Source organism: Nannobrachium achirus (assembly GCF_963921795.1).
Source record: "Nannobrachium achirus genome assembly, chromosome: 11".
Classification (NCBI taxonomy): domain Eukaryota; kingdom Metazoa; phylum Chordata; class Actinopteri; order Myctophiformes; family Myctophidae; genus Nannobrachium; species Nannobrachium achirus.
In genome coordinates this window covers 45,518,338-45,536,509 of record NC_137820.1, presented here as the reverse complement: position 1 = coordinate 45,536,509, position 18,172 = coordinate 45,518,338, and the positions used below count along the sequence as shown (strand labels likewise).

General features: G+C 40.9%; 1 protein-coding gene across 4 annotated transcripts in view; it reads right to left on the bottom strand.

Annotated features, from left to right (window-relative positions):
- Positions 1–1,887, bottom strand: part of LOC308294703 (CUGBP Elav-like family member 2) — a 29,404-nt gene extending 27,517 nt beyond the window's left edge. For all 4 annotated transcript variants that reach the window (XR_013962531.1, XR_013962532.1, XR_013962533.1 and 1 more), the window contains exon 1: positions 1,441–1,887. Coding sequence is in view for 1 of the 4 variants with exons in the window: in XM_080737495.1 (XP_080593621.1) it covers positions 1,441–1,517 (77 nt within the window). In the remaining 3 variants the exon portion in view is untranslated. The remainder of the gene's footprint in view (positions 1–1,440) is intronic.
- Positions 1,888–18,172: the final 16,285 nt, after the last annotated feature.

Here is an 18,172-nt window from a genome sequence, read left to right as displayed (position 1 = left end):
TCAATCAATCAAAAGAAGCTTAGTAAAGCTTGATCTAATCACTACCATGCTGTCTCCTTAGCCAAGATTTCCCTCCTCATATAGGCCTAACAAAAGCAGCCAAATACTGTTCAGACCCCAAATAGACCGTTTTGAGTTTCAAATCCATTTCATCACTATTTTAGGACGACAGTGTGTTGTGTGGAACACGTTAAGCATACATGTGCAACTTGCTCATAATAGGCATTTCATGTAAATAAAAAAAAATCGAATGTTATAATTATATAATAATTATATTGAGACTGAGCCATATTGAGATTACAGGGGGGAAATATTTTGAACAACAAGTTGCGCTTTGGCACAGTTCCTGTTTTCAGTTTCGCTGTTTACAACTTCTGTCACAAGATTTCCATTAACTCTCTCCATAATGTAGCAGCAACCACGTGTTTTCTGACGCCAAGTAAGCCCCATCTCCGCACAGCTTACTAGATCATGGGTGTAGACCACTAGAGGAAATCTATAAGCTGTTAGCCAGCGACGTACTGGATGCTAACCTCCGAGCTAACAGCCAGGAGGGAGGGTCCACGTTATACACTCCACCGTAAGAAGGTGTCGCTTGCCGAATAAGACCAGATATCTCCAGGCTAACAACGCCTCTAGCATCGGTTCTCTTTAGCAAGCGACACAGTCGATCTATCGACTTTGCAATTAAGCTTCACAACGAGTGTCTCGTTGAGATCTTATGAGGTTACACAAATACAAAAGGTACTAATAAACCACTGACATACATAAGCAAGGCCTACGTGAGCTAATAAGGCGAAGCGAACTGACGTTAAACATGGCGATTGCCAGACAGTTTGAAGCAACTTAACACCAACGTAGCGTTACTGCGTTCTGGTTGTTGCACTACTGTACTTGAGCTCCAAAACAAACAATGCTATTGGTATTTTTGTTTCGCACTTTCAACTGTAACTTGTGATGTCCGGAAGCACGTGTCACTTGGCTCGCGCATTATAAAATCATTTAAACTTCGTCACTCGACCACAATGGCGCATTTTCAGCAGAAAACAATGATTAATTAAGTCTTCCCGGTTACCAAAGCGTCGTTTTGTTTAAAAAAACAATTCTGGTTGAAAATACGTCAATTTCATTTATTCTTGTCGGGCGACACCGTGGGGCGCGCGACTTAGTAAACATCTAAAGCTGCCAATTAAGATATAGCTGCCATAGCAAGGGGCTGTTCGCTTCGACATGGAAGCTTTATAATAATGATATTATTTGCTAGGGTTCAACTTGACGTGGGCGTAGCGCCGCTTGATATCCGTGGTTGGTCGACTAGCTTCTTAGGCTAACGTTAGCATCTGGTTTAGCCGACAGTGTCTACGGTTTCGAACAATAAATGTTCGTCTACCTTCGGGAGGGGTGGGAAACAAAACGGAACACCATTTCCAAGTGACTTACATAGTGTCGCTGGAGCTCATTAACCGACTTTCGGTCAAGGGAGGCAGAAAATCCAGATTGCTGTACGCCGAAGTCATGTTGTTGTTGTTCACAGTTTAACACGACGAACGCTCGTTCGTTCGTTCTGTCTGTTTCAACGACACTTGGAGAAGAAGAAAAAAAACACCACCACACAATGAGTGGAGAGCCTCTTCTTCAACTCCTCCTTCGAGCTAAAAAGACCCAGAGAGAAGAAGACGGGACCGAACAGGTGCTGCAGCCTCGGAGGGTGGAGGAGGTGGCGTTTCTTCAGAAAAACGGCATGGAGGAGCCTTTAGAGGGGAGCCGGGTGGGGTTTCAAGCCTCTATTCTACTACCCCTCTTTCTATCTGCTTCCTCCGGGGTGGTTTCTCTCCAAATAGTCGAAGTAGAGAGAGATGTTCTCTGGTGAACAACAGTCTGGTACTGCACTTACAACACACACACTGACTGGAACTGAACTGCAGCACACAGAGCGAGTAGAGGCGTGGCCTCAATTTATACTCCTTAGTACAGCGGTGTCGCTCGCCAAAGAAAGAACAGATCTACAGGCTGTCATCGCGCCGCGAGGCGACGCGGCGATTGCTTGTAGATCTGTTCTTTCTTTGGCGAGCTACACCCTCGCACGATGGAGTACATAACCCATGCTTTTTACCCCCCTCACAGTGCCTCAGACAAAGCCTGCTCACATGCATTATTATCCAAGTTATATTGTTTCATGTTTAAGGGACCCTGGCCTATTCTATTAGTATAGACTGTGCTTCATGATGAGGACCTCTGAGTATGATGCAAGGGTATTATTGTACGTGGCAATCACTTGTGCATATTGATGAATTTGGTATTGCTATTGACACAGACAGCCTATTACTGTTTTCATATTGTATGTTAAACTAAACTAAAACTGTATGTTATTTTTATATAACTTATGTAGACCACACAGTCACACACTTTGCAATGGCACTATGTACCACTAATACCCTTTGCCAGTTTGTGTGTGTAGCTATATTGGAAGATGTCTGACCCATCCTATCCTATCCTATCCTATCCTATCCTATTGTAGTATCCTATAATGATTAAGTTTGGAGAGCAAAGAATGACAATGTCCATTACCTTTCATGCAAATACATTTTGCTTTATTTCCACATCTTTATTGGAAAGGTTTTTGGATGAATATGATAAAAGTCAAGCTCTGTAAGCATCTCATATGTGTTAAGGTTAATGCAACGGATGCTTTACAACCGCTGAATTAACAAAATGCGTGAGATGATTAAAATGCAGTTTCTCTGCCATCTTGAATCTTGCCAGGGTCACAGGTCACCTTCCCTTTTGTGTTTTGGCTGTTGTGTCCCAGGGGGGAGGGGGAGCCTATCTTCTTTTGTTGAGTTGGACTTAGAGGGCGAGGCCCTCTACCACGAACCCGGTTATCAAGTACCGTTTGCCATAGCAGCGAGGCCCGGGGCCAACCTAATTATCAAACCATTCATTACTTTGCCAGCAGCTGCACAATCCAAAAATATTAGTCATAAGTCACAAGCGTTCAAAAATATCCCTTTTATGAAATCCCCCTTAATCCTTGTATCCATAACAATTTCAAAGCAGGCTGACACCAGTGTGTGGTGTATGCTATACTAAACTGAGTGCCAAAGAGGTTTGTATGCATAATGTGATATGTGACCTATTTTACCATACATTCAGACAAGCGCTGCATATAACATTCATGACCATTATTCTTGAGGGCCTTCTATAAAAAGAGCCTAATATCTCTGGAGAATTAATTATTTAAATTGGAGGGGGAAAAACACAATAATGTCATCACATCACATCGCATGCACCCACCCACAGCTTACCTTTGATTTGAATATATCTCAGGGGATATTATTCAATACATTTGTTATAAAAAGGAGACTACTTCTTGCACTAGTCTCTTATTTAGTATTTTCATTAGGTGGGAATACAGATATCATTAGTTTTTTGTGTGTGTTTTTGTATCATTTGTTTTTTTGTGTTATATTTATACAGTAGTAGTAGATGTTATGAAAGATGTTTGTTTAAATCTAGTGCGGTGTAGTTCTAGGCAGTTGTTGGCACCTGCCGCCCAGCAACACCAGCAATTCATTCATAATCTCAGATTATTGCTTTTGCAATCATGTCATAATCCTCCACATGTACCACGCTTTTGTTGTTTACATCATAGTGCAGCAAATCAATTTATTCAGCATTTGATTTGCAACAACTATGGAACCGGTTGTGTAAAGAAAATGGGCCAACTACAGCCCAAAGATGTTATGTCACTTATGTTTTAGCTCTGGCTTTCATGATAGCATTTGCAGAATGGCCGACCAACCAACTGAAGTACTTTCAAAATGGAGAGGGGGAACTTCAGCTCATCCTGTATTCTAGAGGAAGTCTACAGCAAGCTTATCATGCCACAGTTGGTTCATGCAAATTTCACAATAGATGTAAATGTCTTTGAGAGGAAAAACACTTTGGCTTGGGTTAGGTTCAGGGGGCTTCTCATCTCTTTCCATTGGCCTGACATGTCATTCAGAGAAAAGTCGGCATCCATGATCCTTATTTATATTGGCAAGTGCATAGTACTGTATGTCCCTGTGGAACTTTGAGGGAAGTAAAGAGGTAGGCCTATACAGTATTTTGTTAAATAACTAACTAAACTTGATCAAAAACATTTAGATTAGTTTTGTGTCTAAACTCTGAAAACACCTGATAAAAATCAGTTTTATATCAAGAGATTTTGGACAGGTACATTTATTCGAATTGTAAGATATTGACACTATTTACCTCAGATGAAAGCACATACAGATGCCTCTACCCTACCCATACTCAACACCATGGGAGAGTGCCTCAAGTGGAGACAATACATTCTATAACAATATCCACCCCAGACAAAGAGGCATTACAAATACGGGTTGGTCCACAAAGCACCAGCTCTAGATATGAATGAGGGGCCAACCCCAACGTACCTCATAGGCAGGTCCTCATTCCTGACAGAGACCCCGACTGCAGAGGGGGGGCAGCGCATGCTGTTGACATACAAGCTCTGCACCAGGGCTAGCTCAGAGGAGTGTTCCAACATCGGTGCTATATGGAAAAATCCACCTTGTTTAATGGCCACTTTCTTCTCCTTTTTCTCTATCCTCTGTGTATTTCTCTCGTTTTCTCTGTCTCCCTCCCGTCCCCTCTTTATCCACGGTTTAGTGCAGCAGAGCGGCGCCCACCCCCTTCACTGACTGGCGTGGCTGAAATAATCCTCTCTGACAGCACATCGTGCACTAATGCATTGTGCTGCCTGCGGCAGCCCAGTTTACAGGCTGTAAGGCTGTGGCCACAGTAGCACTCTTGGTCTAATTGACACTCATTTTTGGAAAACGTCAGGGAATGGGACATGGTTGAAGTATTCCTAACATTACTGTCAGATTGGGCCAAATTAGGAGAAACATCGTCACTGCTGTCAGTATTTCTCTTCCACAAGTCCTTTCTCCATGGCACAATGCTGTTCACCTGCTGTGCATATATTGTGCATAATAATATTTGACTCATTTAACTTTCCTAAATAGATAGATAGATAGATAGATAGATAGATAGATAGATACCTTTATTATCCCAAGGGGGAAATTCAGTCACGGGATACAGGACAGTAAGAAAAAGAAAAAGGACGAGAACAGTTAAAAAACAAAAACTTAACGTTTCTATAATGGATGAAATGAAAGCTATGTGATGAAATATGGAAACATAAAAAAATCTAAACGTGTTATAAAAAAAATAATGAACATTTAGTCCTCTTAAATAAACATTTAGTCCTCTTTATGACTTCAGGTTGCTGCCCGCAGCCAGTACAAAACACTGGTGTTGGCGTACAAGGCAACCAAACACATGGCACCACCATATCTTCAAGACACTATCCAACCGACAACCCTTCCCTTTCACTTAGATCAGCTAACACAGAAATGCTGTCCGAGCCTTCTTTAAAATACCCTCGACAAGGCTCTACATGTCCTAGAGGACCAAGACTCTTCTCCCTCGTGCCAAGCTTTGGAATAAACTCCCCATTGAAGTCAAAACTCTATATCTTTCGATACTCGTTTACTATACAGATATAGAGGTATCTTGGTCATTTGTTCTCTTGTTTTTGTCACTTAGATTAGATTTTCTTTCTTGATCACAGATATTACAATAGTTATTTAGGTAGCATGTTCTTTAGACAGATACTAAGTTCATTGTTTAACCTTGTATCCTTTTTTTCTTTGAGGCACTATTTTTCTCTCTGCACTCTACTTATTTGACTGTTTACCTTTGTTGTTTATTGACTAGAGTTGCTTTCTCTGCTTATTCTGATCTTGCACTTGTAAGTCGTTCCGTATAAGAGCATCTGCTAAATGCCTACATTGTAATTGTAAATTGTCCTCACTCTTGCACAAACCACCACTTCCTGTTAAACCCTCCATTTCAAGAGTTGCAAGATGATAAACCAGTTCATGTGTGTGAGAGAGAGAGAGAGAGAGAGAGAGAGAGAGAGAGAGAGAGAGCTGTCCTACATACAGCAGACAAAGTAATAGTGTGCTTTTCAAGCCATATGCAAACATTCATGTCAGCATGAGTACATTTAAATAAAGGGGAATTTCAGTGCTGTCTCAACTGTGTGGCCTTTTGTTTGCCAATAAAGACTGCACTCAATCCTGAGATTAAATACCTACCATAAGTTATTTGACTGGAGATATTGGACTAATGAGAAAGGCAATCTCCTTTACATACAGCATTCACGATTATGAGTAGACGACATATGAGTATGTCTTGTAAATACTCTGCTTTATGGGGCAGGGCACATAACTACTTCATGCAACATTGTTTATGTTTTCCATAACAACAACAGCCAACAGTTTGAATGTTTTACTGAAACATCCTTTGCTGAAAACCCGGGGGAAATTAATTCTAGGCCTCAGTGTCCCCAAAGGTGTCTTGTCTCCCTAGAGCAACATGACGTTTAGTGGGAAAGTCATCTGTAACCGGGTCATGTTAGCACATAATCGCCATTGGATATCACAGGGGATGAGGCTAACTTGAAGGGGCTCCACTGACTCTGATCTGAGCACAAATCCTGTTCATTCCAGCCCTGCTACTAGACTCTTTGGGATAACATGAATATTTTAAATGCTGATGTTGTATTCCCACGCATGATATGCTGTTGCTTAGTATGACTGCCAGTGCCACTGGCACTTTGTGTAGGACCAAAGGACGACTTTGTTAGGATAAATTATGATACATAATTATGTTATTTGTGTATGACGCTCATATGACCATATAAGGTTATATATTATGAACTGAACTCACAGTATAGAGACCACATTTTGTGGATACTGTAAAGCTCAGGCTAATAGATTACGGGTCATAGTAACTTTGGTTGCCCCGACTGTAATCATGTTTTGATATACTGTGATACTATGATATAAGTCACGAGTGGTGGAAAATTACAAGCACTACGTGGCACTTTCTTCCTGTTACTTCCTTGTTATGATATGGGAACGAATCAATATGTTCCACGCTTCTTACTGTCATAAACTGTATGTCTTTATATACATGTTTTCCTCCATCTTGGAGGAGAGAGAGAATGCTCGACCTACCGTTAGGGTGGGGAGAGATTTAGAACTGTCTGTCTACCTTGTCTGTCTCTCCTCAATACAGCAATCTAAGATACGTCCTTTGGTCTCTGTGTTTTATTTTCACTATGGATTTAGAGATCCATATTTATCTTTAATAATTTATCTAATAATAATGGTCCTTCTCGACTGGAAAAGCTGCGGTGCGTTTGACCAGCCAGGGGGGGACTTGAGGAACCGGTACTGATAGTACGGTCCTTCTCTCACCAGGGCTGGCCAAAACGCTCCGACACGCTTTAAAAGAACAGCTGCCAGGAATTCTCTACATTGCTGTATTTTCAGACAAAGGTTTTTATTGGACAACAGTGTAATCTGAGTTTTGGATTAATGTGGACCCGCGTGGACATCCATCAGCACCGGACCGTGTGACGAAGGGTTGGATATCTCCACCGATGCTCTCCGTGTGCGGTGCTATGGGATCTCCACGCCTGGCAAATTCCTAAGATGATTAAGATAAGTACATATTTACTTAGTCCCCGTAACGTGTCGTGTCTTTGAATTTTGAATTAACGATGTTAATGTAATGATAATTGATATGATTTGTGAAATATGTTCTCCCTCCGTCGGAGGAATGTTTTGGTTTGACACGCGTTGTAAATTAATCCTTATCTAGACAGAATGGTCGTAAATTTCTTTGTTTCATCTTACAAAGTTTAAGGGTGGTACGTAACTCCCTACTCTATTTTTAACTATTTCTCTGGTTTGGTCTCGCTCTCTCATTGTGATGAGGAGGCAGACACAATACTGATTTTCAGACTTTAACTTTTTTTCGGTACAGTCGTTTTTGTTTTGTCAGTTTGTTTGGACCCTTTGAATGGTCATTATTTGTTTGGCTTATAACCTAGGGCGTGTGCTTTCTAGTCAGCCTGATTAAAACCGTGCTCATAGTCAGTTTGTGGTTATAGCTTGTTATGTCTGGACCCTATGAATGGTCAGTATTTGTCAGTTTATTACTGTTATGTTCACTGTACCGATAATACTGTGTTTACTCTACGCCTCTCACTCCCTCGCTTGCCCTCGCGAAGCAGAGTGGGGGAGTCAGAAGCAATATGTTTATCTTTAAGACCGTTTTTATGGACCAGTTCTGTTTTCTGTAATATTAAGTACTTTTAAGACGTTTTAAAATGTCTCTGAGAAATTAAAGTTAAGATTTAAGACTAAGAATAACTAACTCAAATTATTGATGCCTAAATTAATTTAAACTGTTGTAACTTTAAGATTTTAGAGCCCTCCATAGGATTATGGTCGTTTACAGTATTGTGTGTGCGTGCATGCATGTGCGTGCGTGAGTATGAGGTGGAGTGTGTGAGCTCAAAACCCCCCCTCTCTCTCTTCGTCAACGCGTGTGTGCCGTCCCAATAATGTATGTGTGAGTGCGGGCATGCGCCTGTGTGTGCGTAAATGTCGCTTTAACCCCTTATCTGTTCCGCTCCCTCTCCCCCACTCTTGTGTGAGTGTGTGCGTGAGCGTGCGTGTTGACTGTGATTCATGCCTGTTGAGGTGTGTGCGTATGTGTGTCACTGTGTATATGAGAAACCACCTGGATCTGTCAAGGTCAGATGGTCTGTGTGTGAGAGAATTGTTTTGGGAACATGTCTCTGTTTAGACTTTCCTTTCTCCTATTTTTCGTAAACGTTCTGATTGTTTACTGTCTATGGTATTTTGTTTAATTGCCCTGTTCTTTTACTGTTAAGACTTCATTACCCATAAAGCTCGGTTGGGAACTTCCTGTCCCCTGGTTACCATAACAACCTTTAGACACAAGGTCGCTTCTCGCCCCTGAGGCGTATTACTTATCACTGACACTGTACTGACACTGTGCAGCTGTCCCCCTGTGCCCACTGTACTGTACTGAGTGCATGAATTAAAGCCCTTTTCATTGATTTAAATAATTTAAATTATTTTATTTAACTTTTACAACTTGTTGTAAAAAAGGGGGGAGTTTAAGGTTTAATATATTTTAATTTTGATTTGATTTTAATTTATTTAATTTGGTTTTTCATTGATTTAAGATTTATTTGAAACTTAATTGGAAATATTTCTGTTTCATGGGCTGACGCTGACGGAGAGAGGAGGACTGCAGTGTGGGGAAGGAGAATCGGGTCATCATCGAAAACCACCTGACTGATGGGGTGCAGACGAACCACAACCTGAGGCCAGGCCAGCAGTGCATGCCAATCCACCGCATCATCGTCATCACCGTCATCATCGACTTTTTAATTAATCTTTTCTAATTTTTCATTCTTTAATTCTTTATTCAATTTTAATTCTGTCTTCATTCATCTGTAAAAAACGATGAAATGATGTGTCACATTTCTTTAACTTTAAGGATTTATTACAGTTCCTTATTGAAAATTTGAATTTCTAAATATTATTAAAGTCTTCATAATATTATTATTATTATTACCCTGATAAAATGTTTAATATGGAGGTCATATGAACCTCATACAAATATGAAAAGGATAGATTGTTAGGATAAATTATGATACATAATTATGTTATTTGTGTATGACGCTCATATGACCATATAAGGTTATATATTATGAACTGAACTCACAGTATAGAGACCACATTTTGTGGATACTGTAAAGCTCAGGCTAATAGATTACGGGTCATAGTAACTTTGGTTGCCCCGACTGTAATCATGTTTTGATATACTGTGATACTATGATATAAGTCACGAGTGGTGGAAAATTACAAGCACTACGTGGCACTTTCTTCCTGTTACTTCCTTGTTATGATATGAGAACGAATCAATATGTTCCACGCTTCTTACTGTCATAAACTGTATGTCTTTATATACATGTTTTCCTCCATCTTGGAGGAGAGAGAGAATGCTCGACCTACCGTTAGGGTGGGGAGAGATTTAGAACTGTCTGTCTACCTTGTCTGTCTCTCCTCAATACAGCAATATAAGAAATATAGTCCTTTGGCTCGTCTCTTCTTATTTTAACTATGGATTTAGAGATCCATATTTATCTTTAATAATTTATCTAATAGACTTACTGCATGGAGGCAAAATCATGCATAACAAATTGTATGTTACAACCAAAAACAAAAAGATTCGGCACACTTGTATGACACCTTTACCCTAAATATAGAAAAACATAGCATGAAAGTGACCACAACGCTGTCTGAAAGCTACCTGAAAAGTCAATAGAGAACTGCCATATCCTCCTATGCACATCCGTTGCCAGGGTGAAAGTGATTGTGACTGAGACCAGAACCAGCTTCAGTGTGTGCCTCATCTGAAAAAGCGCACCCATGCCTGACATGGGCCACCTGCACATCACTGCAGGTGGCCTGTTGACGATAACCAAACACAAGCAACAAACTCTCTTTTTATGGCTCCTGTGCCCTCATGGGCACGGACTACACTGACAGATAGTGTCTGTGACTGTGAAGTAGGTTAAAACCGAACTAAGGAGTATATTGTACTTGATTGGGTGTGATTTGTATTGCTGTAATTTAGAAAAGCCTCCTGTGGACAGATGATGAAAATTAGCACTTGTGCTATATATACTTAATCAATGCTGGTTCATCCAATGTGATTGTGATGTCCATGTCAAATAAATAAACATAACATAACATAACAACATTGTGTACTGTGAGACAAATTGAAAAATAAAGAATTTCAACATACTAAAAAAAAAGAAGGCATGGTTTGAAGGCAAATGAAGTGGGGCCTTAAAAACCTTTTTTTATTTATCTATTATTATCTATACATTATCTATTATTTGTCTCTCTTTCCAAAGCCTAGGCAATTTATCCTCACAGGAACACATTTTATGTATGATCTTTAACATATGTTGGCAACAAGCTGTGACTGTGTGAGATGTGACACCAGCACGTGAGACTCAAATGAGAGGGAGTGGGGGATGGAAAGTGTAACAAACCGACAACCATAACAGGAATCAGCATGAGCACCGGATCACTTTTGTCATCTCCACATATTACATCTATCAATCAACAAATGCTCTATTTAAATCCAGGCGTGTATTGAAGATCTAAATGCATTTGACAGATTTCAAGCAACCTAAAATAATTATCACTTTATGTATATGTTATGTATTGCAATTAATTTTGCATGAGCAGGAGAAGTCATTCCACTTCCCATTTAAAGGTTGCTTACAATTTCTCACTTCCTTATAATTTAATATGTTCAAGATTACATTTCCGTTCTGTTTGTGTGACACACACAAAGAAGAACATCAAGGCTAATTTACACTTTGTCACATGACAATTTCAACAAGAGATCCTCTCTCTCTCTTTTACCACTATGCTATTTATAAGTTCCACCTACACTACTCCCAGCCTATCTGAGCACAAGCTCAGGCTGTACCAGCTGAATAGATCAGCTCTGCTGTCTTGAGGCAACACTTAATATGAAGATTTCCACGGCTAACACGCATCCATATGTGAATGAATGTAAGACAAAATCATGAATCTAATCGACCACAAATTAGATTTTTAATTGCCTGATTGACTACTTTATTAACAGTTTGCAAAAAGTACACTGGTACAGTTATACAATAAGGCTAATAACACATAAAGCCCTGGGGGCTTGTTCCCATTGTGGTCCTATTATACTGTCTACCGATTTGCATGATTTTTGGACAAAATCTGTAGGAGTACAGTCAAAAAATGTGTTTTGCAAAAATCTGCCTCATGGTGGCGCTAGAACAGGGCCATGTGAAAAATGTGGGGGAGAGGTTCTGAATTGGCCAATGGCGCGGGAGATTAGCTGGTAACAGACGGCTGGACGCACACACGCATGCACGGACAGGGTGCAAAACAGTTTCCCCATGCTTTTTGGCTGGTGGAGACAATTCACCCTTTGTTAGCCTTATGATTGGTCCCTGACTGACCAACCAGCAGTCTCTTCCTGCCTTGTCCCGCCCTGGTTCCGCCTTTTTTATGTTGAATTTGCTTTGGAGAAATAAAAACATTTAAAAACATGCCCAGTCACTACTGCACCCGAGAGGCAACTGAATTTCAATGTTAGTGGATGGAGAGAAAGGACTTCTGTCCCACCAAGACACAGCAACCAATGGGTGCGAAGAGGGGCGGGACAACACGGGCGGGACATGACAAAGGGTGAATGAATTCATCTGCATGTTTGTGCCGAATCTGGGGGGAAAGAGATCAGTGTAGCTCCCTCTAGTGGTGTGCCCCTGGGCATTTCTCACTCTAGTGAAGTAGTTTGACAGTTACATGGGCAGTTTCGCCAAAAAAAAAAAGCCTGGGTTTCCGAGGCCACATGGGCAGAGGAGAAGATTGAGTATCTTGAATACCAGGCCCATTGCAAGTTGCTGTACTCTGAGCCATCCCACCCTAGCATAATGAGCAGGGGTTAAGTGAGTGCGAGGTCTAATAGTAGTCTGATTAGTTTGTTTTGAAAAGCTCCACCAGCTGTCTGTCTGTCCGCCTGTCTTTCTGTCCGTCACGTCACACTTTTGCCCTACTCTTATCTCCAGCACCGTTGTCCCTATCAATGCCAAACTTTGCAAACACACTCCTTGGATTAACCTCCACCTCATTTCTCACATGGCCCTCTTCTAGCGCCACCATGAGGCCGATATTTGCAAAACACATTTTTGGTCACTGCTCTTACAGATTTTGGCCTACAATCACGCAAAGAGGTACACAGTATCTCTAAAGTCATGTCATCAACATGGATCTGTCCCATTTCCCATATTCCCTCCTGATTGAGTACGATTGATTGCCTTATAAAGTTTGTGTATGCGCGCTTATCTCCCGATTGGGGAGTCTTACTAGTTAGTTTGTTTTGAGAGTAGCTTGTCTCTGACCTTCATAGCATTCAAGATGTCCGTGTTTAACACTAATATAGTACCTTGGCATAATAATATATCTGGCTATTATCTTGGAGTTGGCTGTCAAATCATCTTTTCTGCCCGTGCAGCACAAGTTTGGCGAAATTTCGTTTCATGGTTAGCTCTGCTCCACAGCGTTAGACCACTACAGAGCTATTTTCATGTTAGTTTCAAGTCTGCCACTGCTCTCTGACCGGGAGTCTCGCATTAATTCGATTTTGACAACACTGATGTTGACAACGAGGGATGCGCAGTCTTTGTGTTGTTGCACGATGGCGCTGCCTTTTGATTTCCAAGCGAGCTCAAGGCGAGAAGGAGGAAAAGAAAACAAAGTAGCGCACGAAGCAATTGCATTTAGACCTAAGGCACCCAAAATGTTACAAACTGTGCAACATAATATAATAATATTTTTCACCCCATATATCAAGATGAACATCCAATCAACCCTGAATTGGAATTGGGTGTTTAGGGGCCTCAGCACATCAAAAAACACGTTCACTTTGTCCATAGGGGGCACCACAAATGTGAAAAGTTGCACCATATGTCATATTCCTTATGTCCTAACAGCTGCAACCCACGACTGACACAGCCCTGGCTAGTCAACCCTGCCTGGTGTAGATATGCATGCTGTAATGTAGAACACCCCTTTCTAGTTGATACATGCTTCGCAATGTAAAGATTTGCCAAGTGACCAGTGACCACCAGCACCATACAAAATATCAAGTTAAATCACAAGTTGAAGAACCAGTATATTTAATTATCCTGCAGTGAAGCCTATACAGAGTTCACTCAATAGAGATTCAACAGATGTCATTATTGCAATAGCAATCATTCACCTTAAGGACCCTATAACATGCCTCATTAACTACAGGACTGATCTTTACTTGACAGGTCTAGGCATGCAGGCAAGTTAAGGTCTCCACATACTCATTCCTGTTCAAGGGGAACATAAAGATTTTGGATGAGCTGAACCCGAATGCTCCCTCATCGTGGCATAAAGATACATTTTAACAGCGATACGATACGCATCACGATACATGGTTGACGATACGATACATGGACGATATTGGAACACAGACAATACTACACACATTTATCGATAGACCAAGTGCAGCCATGTTTGTTTACATTTGAAGAAAACATAATGGCTGCTCATGAGTCATGAATGCCTGAACAGATTTCCAAGCAGATTTTTTTGTTTGAAAGCTGTGAACGGCGAGGACACACGTGGTGCATGGGCGTGCATTATTACTATTATTATTATTGTTGTTGTTATTATGGGTGAATTTGGCATCCTGGCACTTTGGCAGCCATTTTTAAAGGGCAGAGTATGTGTTACAATTGCTAACTACAATGCACAAGTACTTAGTATTGATACAATTGATTATTTGCATTGCAAAACTATTCAATACTGATTATTTGCTTTGCAAAACGATACGATACAAAGTCACACGATACGATATGTTGCTGTTTACATGTCGATGTACTTCGATTGTTGAAATTAAAATCAATATTTCGGTGCAGTTACTGTATTGTTGGGTTACACCCCTACTCCCTCACATCCAAGAGAATCTGAACACCAGAGAAGCTTGCATGCTCTCTCCATACACAAATACAGTAATGCCACCATGTGGGCATTCAGAGCAATAAACAAATAGAGTGCAGAAGGCCTGGTAGAACATATTTTTAGACAACTTCATACTCATACTCATAAAAAATAACAAATCACACCAACGTAATGATAATGCAGAAAATGTGGAAGAGACTTAAACAGGTGTCCTTTCCTTTTGTGGCAACACAAACTGAACAGAAATACAATGAGTATGTATATGTAATGTGTTCTTTATCTTCATCATGTGATAAACAATACTGAACTGTGATCTTTCAGAACCAAGATGAAGAGGGTTGGGGTTAGGGTTAGGGTTAGGTATGATATGTAGATATGTGCTGGTTGTAGTGTCTGTTTTAGTACAATCATCAAAGGTGACTATCAGTCAAAAGTTTTTCTTCCCAGCAGTGCCAGCAGTGTTCCCAATATCTCTTGAGTAAGCCCCTCCAAAACAAGAAATGTCTGAAATGTGTTTAATTTGCATAATGCACTTTGTGTTTTCTTTTTTGGTCTTTCTTGCCGTCACATTTTAACACAGAACAAATGTTGGTCCTCCTGTGGCAGAATCCCAACACAAGGTCTGAACAAGAGACTGCTGTAATACACAGAGTGAAAAGACAGATAACTAGAAGCAGTGCTGTTTTGAGCACAGGTCTCTGCCAGGTCAGGTAGGTTGTTGTGGCCTCCTGGTGGCGCTATAATAGGCCAATGTGAAAAGGGTGCCATGTCTTCTTGGGCCTTTCACGGCAATCGGACGCTGCTTGCATGATTTGATTCATTTATCCAAAAATGTGTTTTGCAAAAGTTGACCTGCTGGTGGCGCTATAACAGGCCAATGTGAAAAGGGTGGCATTTGTTCCTTGACCTAGTGGGAAAGTGTGTGCAAAATGTCATGCAAATCGCAGGCTGCGTTCATGATTTGAGGCCTTTTGTTCAAAACTGACCAATCCTGCAAACTTTGGAATCCAGGATAGAATCCGTCTTGATCACATCACTATAGATACTGTGTATTGATTTGCGTGCTTTTTAAAAGAAAATCTAAAGGAGTAATATCAAAGATATAAGTCGGCCTGTTCATGATTTGAAGCATTTTGTTCAAAACGGAGCAATCCTGCAAACTTTGGAAGCCAATCAGGATGGAATATGGTAAATCGGTCAGATTCATGTTGATCACATGACTGTAGAGATACAGTCTACCGATTTGCGTGAGTTTTGGACAAAATCTGTATAGTACAGTCCAAAAATGTGTTTTGCAAGAATCAGCCTCATGGTGGTGCTAGAACAGGTCCATGTGAAAAATGTTGGGTAGAGGTTCTGAATTGGCATCCAGGGAGTGTGTGTGCACAGTCTGGCAGTGACTGGGCCAGCGCACGCACGCACGCACGCACACACACACGCACGCACGCACGGACAGGGGGCAAAACATAGTGGCCACTTTGGACACAAATAACATGGCAGCCAACATCTTTGACTTCATTACCCAAGAGTCTCTGCAAGCATGTCCGGAAAGGATGAGATTGGCCAGTCTTCACTACATTATGGATAATTATTGTTTAAACATGTAGCTTTATCATTTTGTGTGACATAATATGCTAAGATATAATATATAGTGCTGCTTTAAAGGTGATACACCATGCATTTAAAAAGTATTTATGTCATATTGTTTATGTCCCAAAAACGTTTTTCAAAAGGTTTGAGGCTAAATTACCACTCCTGAATAGAGAGCCTCTCTCATTTTTGAATGGCTCTCAGAGCATTTCAGCTGCAGTACCACAATTTTTTTGATATATATATTTTTTTGTGATGACGTCACAATCGGCAGATGACGTCACAATCGGCAGCAAATCTGAACAGCCTGTTTTGAGAACCCGTGGGATACTTTTAACCTTCGCCTTCTCAAAACCAGAGAAAGACACATCGGTCAGAAATGGGACTTTGTGAGGATAGAAGGTGCTAGTGGGACCCCAAAAAAAGGTTTTAAAATAGGAAAAGTGAAATTTCATGGTGTATCACCTTTAAGGAGCATTAGAAAACAAACACAAAACAAAAACAAAACGCCAATGAGTTAAAGGACAACTTTGTTTTTTTTACAACAAAGGTTCATATTTTAGATTAGAGAAAAGAAAAGAAGAGTGTTAAAATGTTTTCATGTACTGCTTTCTATTGTTTTAACGATTTTAGTATTTTGATTTCAGTGGGTGGGGGCATGTATATGTTACAGGGTAACTGGGTAACTCAGGGAGACTGTGGTAAGAGCGCTCGTTTTGTAGTTCACCACACACTAATCACCACCAGATGGCGACGCAGCCATTCAATAGTGAAGGCGCTGACGTCACTCGTTTGCGACTCTCTTTCTTTATTTACTAGCCTAGCCTAGCCTAGCCTAGCCTAGCCTAGCCTAGCTTAGCCATTAGCTCCATTGTAGTCACTTGGACAGGGCGTTTATCGTGGGCTTGCCCAGGCCTTACGGCCTGGGCATAAATATAACGATTGCATTCACCACGGCTTCGTAACTCGCGCGGCCCGCAAGCCAGGGCTTGCGGGCCAGGGCCCGCTTGCGAAGAGCGGGCCCTGGCCCGCTCTTCGCAAGGTCCGCTGGCCTTCGCGCCGCTTGCAATGTCGTGGACAATCGAGTGGCTCCGCCTGGAGGACGTTGTTGTGGCGACCGCTTGTTCCGCCCTGTGCGGCACGGCAAGCGCTCCGTTTCTCTAATTCTCTGAGACGCAAAAAAAACGTGACATATACATGTGGTTAAATATGTATTTTTAGACACAATAATCCGGCGATTTCTTTGTTACTATTTACACCAGCCCCCATAAGTCACATCTGCCTATGAAAGATTGCGGTGCATCTTGGGAATGGGCTTATTGTGTCTAAAAATACATATTTAACCACTTGCATCAGTTGCATGCATGCCCCCAGCATGCATGGTTGGGGCAATCATTAAAATCACAAAAACAATAGAAAGAAGTAAATGAAAACATTTTAACACTCATCTTTTCTTTTCTCTAATGACTATCTAAAATGTGATGGTTGTTAAAAAACAAAGTTGTCCTTTAAGTGCATGAAAGCTGTAAATACTAATAGTAAACTCAATATTGGACAACATGGGTTTCCATCTTATCCAGAATATATCTGCCATACAGAGCCATTTCATCATGATATCCCTTTCCCACCCACAATTCAGTTTGTTGCAGTTCACTTCCTATTTTCAGCTTTCAGACTGTATGTAGCATTCAGAGATTGTTGAATAGTCGTCTGGCTTGAGGGACTACTTACCGGAATCCACCTGTATCAGCACAATATCTGTTATTTGTAATGTTAAGTTGATAATTGAATGCTTAATATGTACCTGTTAGAGTTGCTGTTCTGTCTTCAGTATGGTCTGGATCAAGTCAGAATGGCCGAGGGGGGGGGGGGGGGGTAGCTGATTGCTAATTTATGTTGTAATGAAAAGAAGGAATAAATGATATAACTTGTGTAGTTCATGGAGACTTCAAATACTTGTATGGGCTAGGCTTATTTACTGTGTATGTATTTATTGCATCTTAATGCATTTATGGTATGCTCGACCCCTGAGAATTGTAGAGTCCAGACTC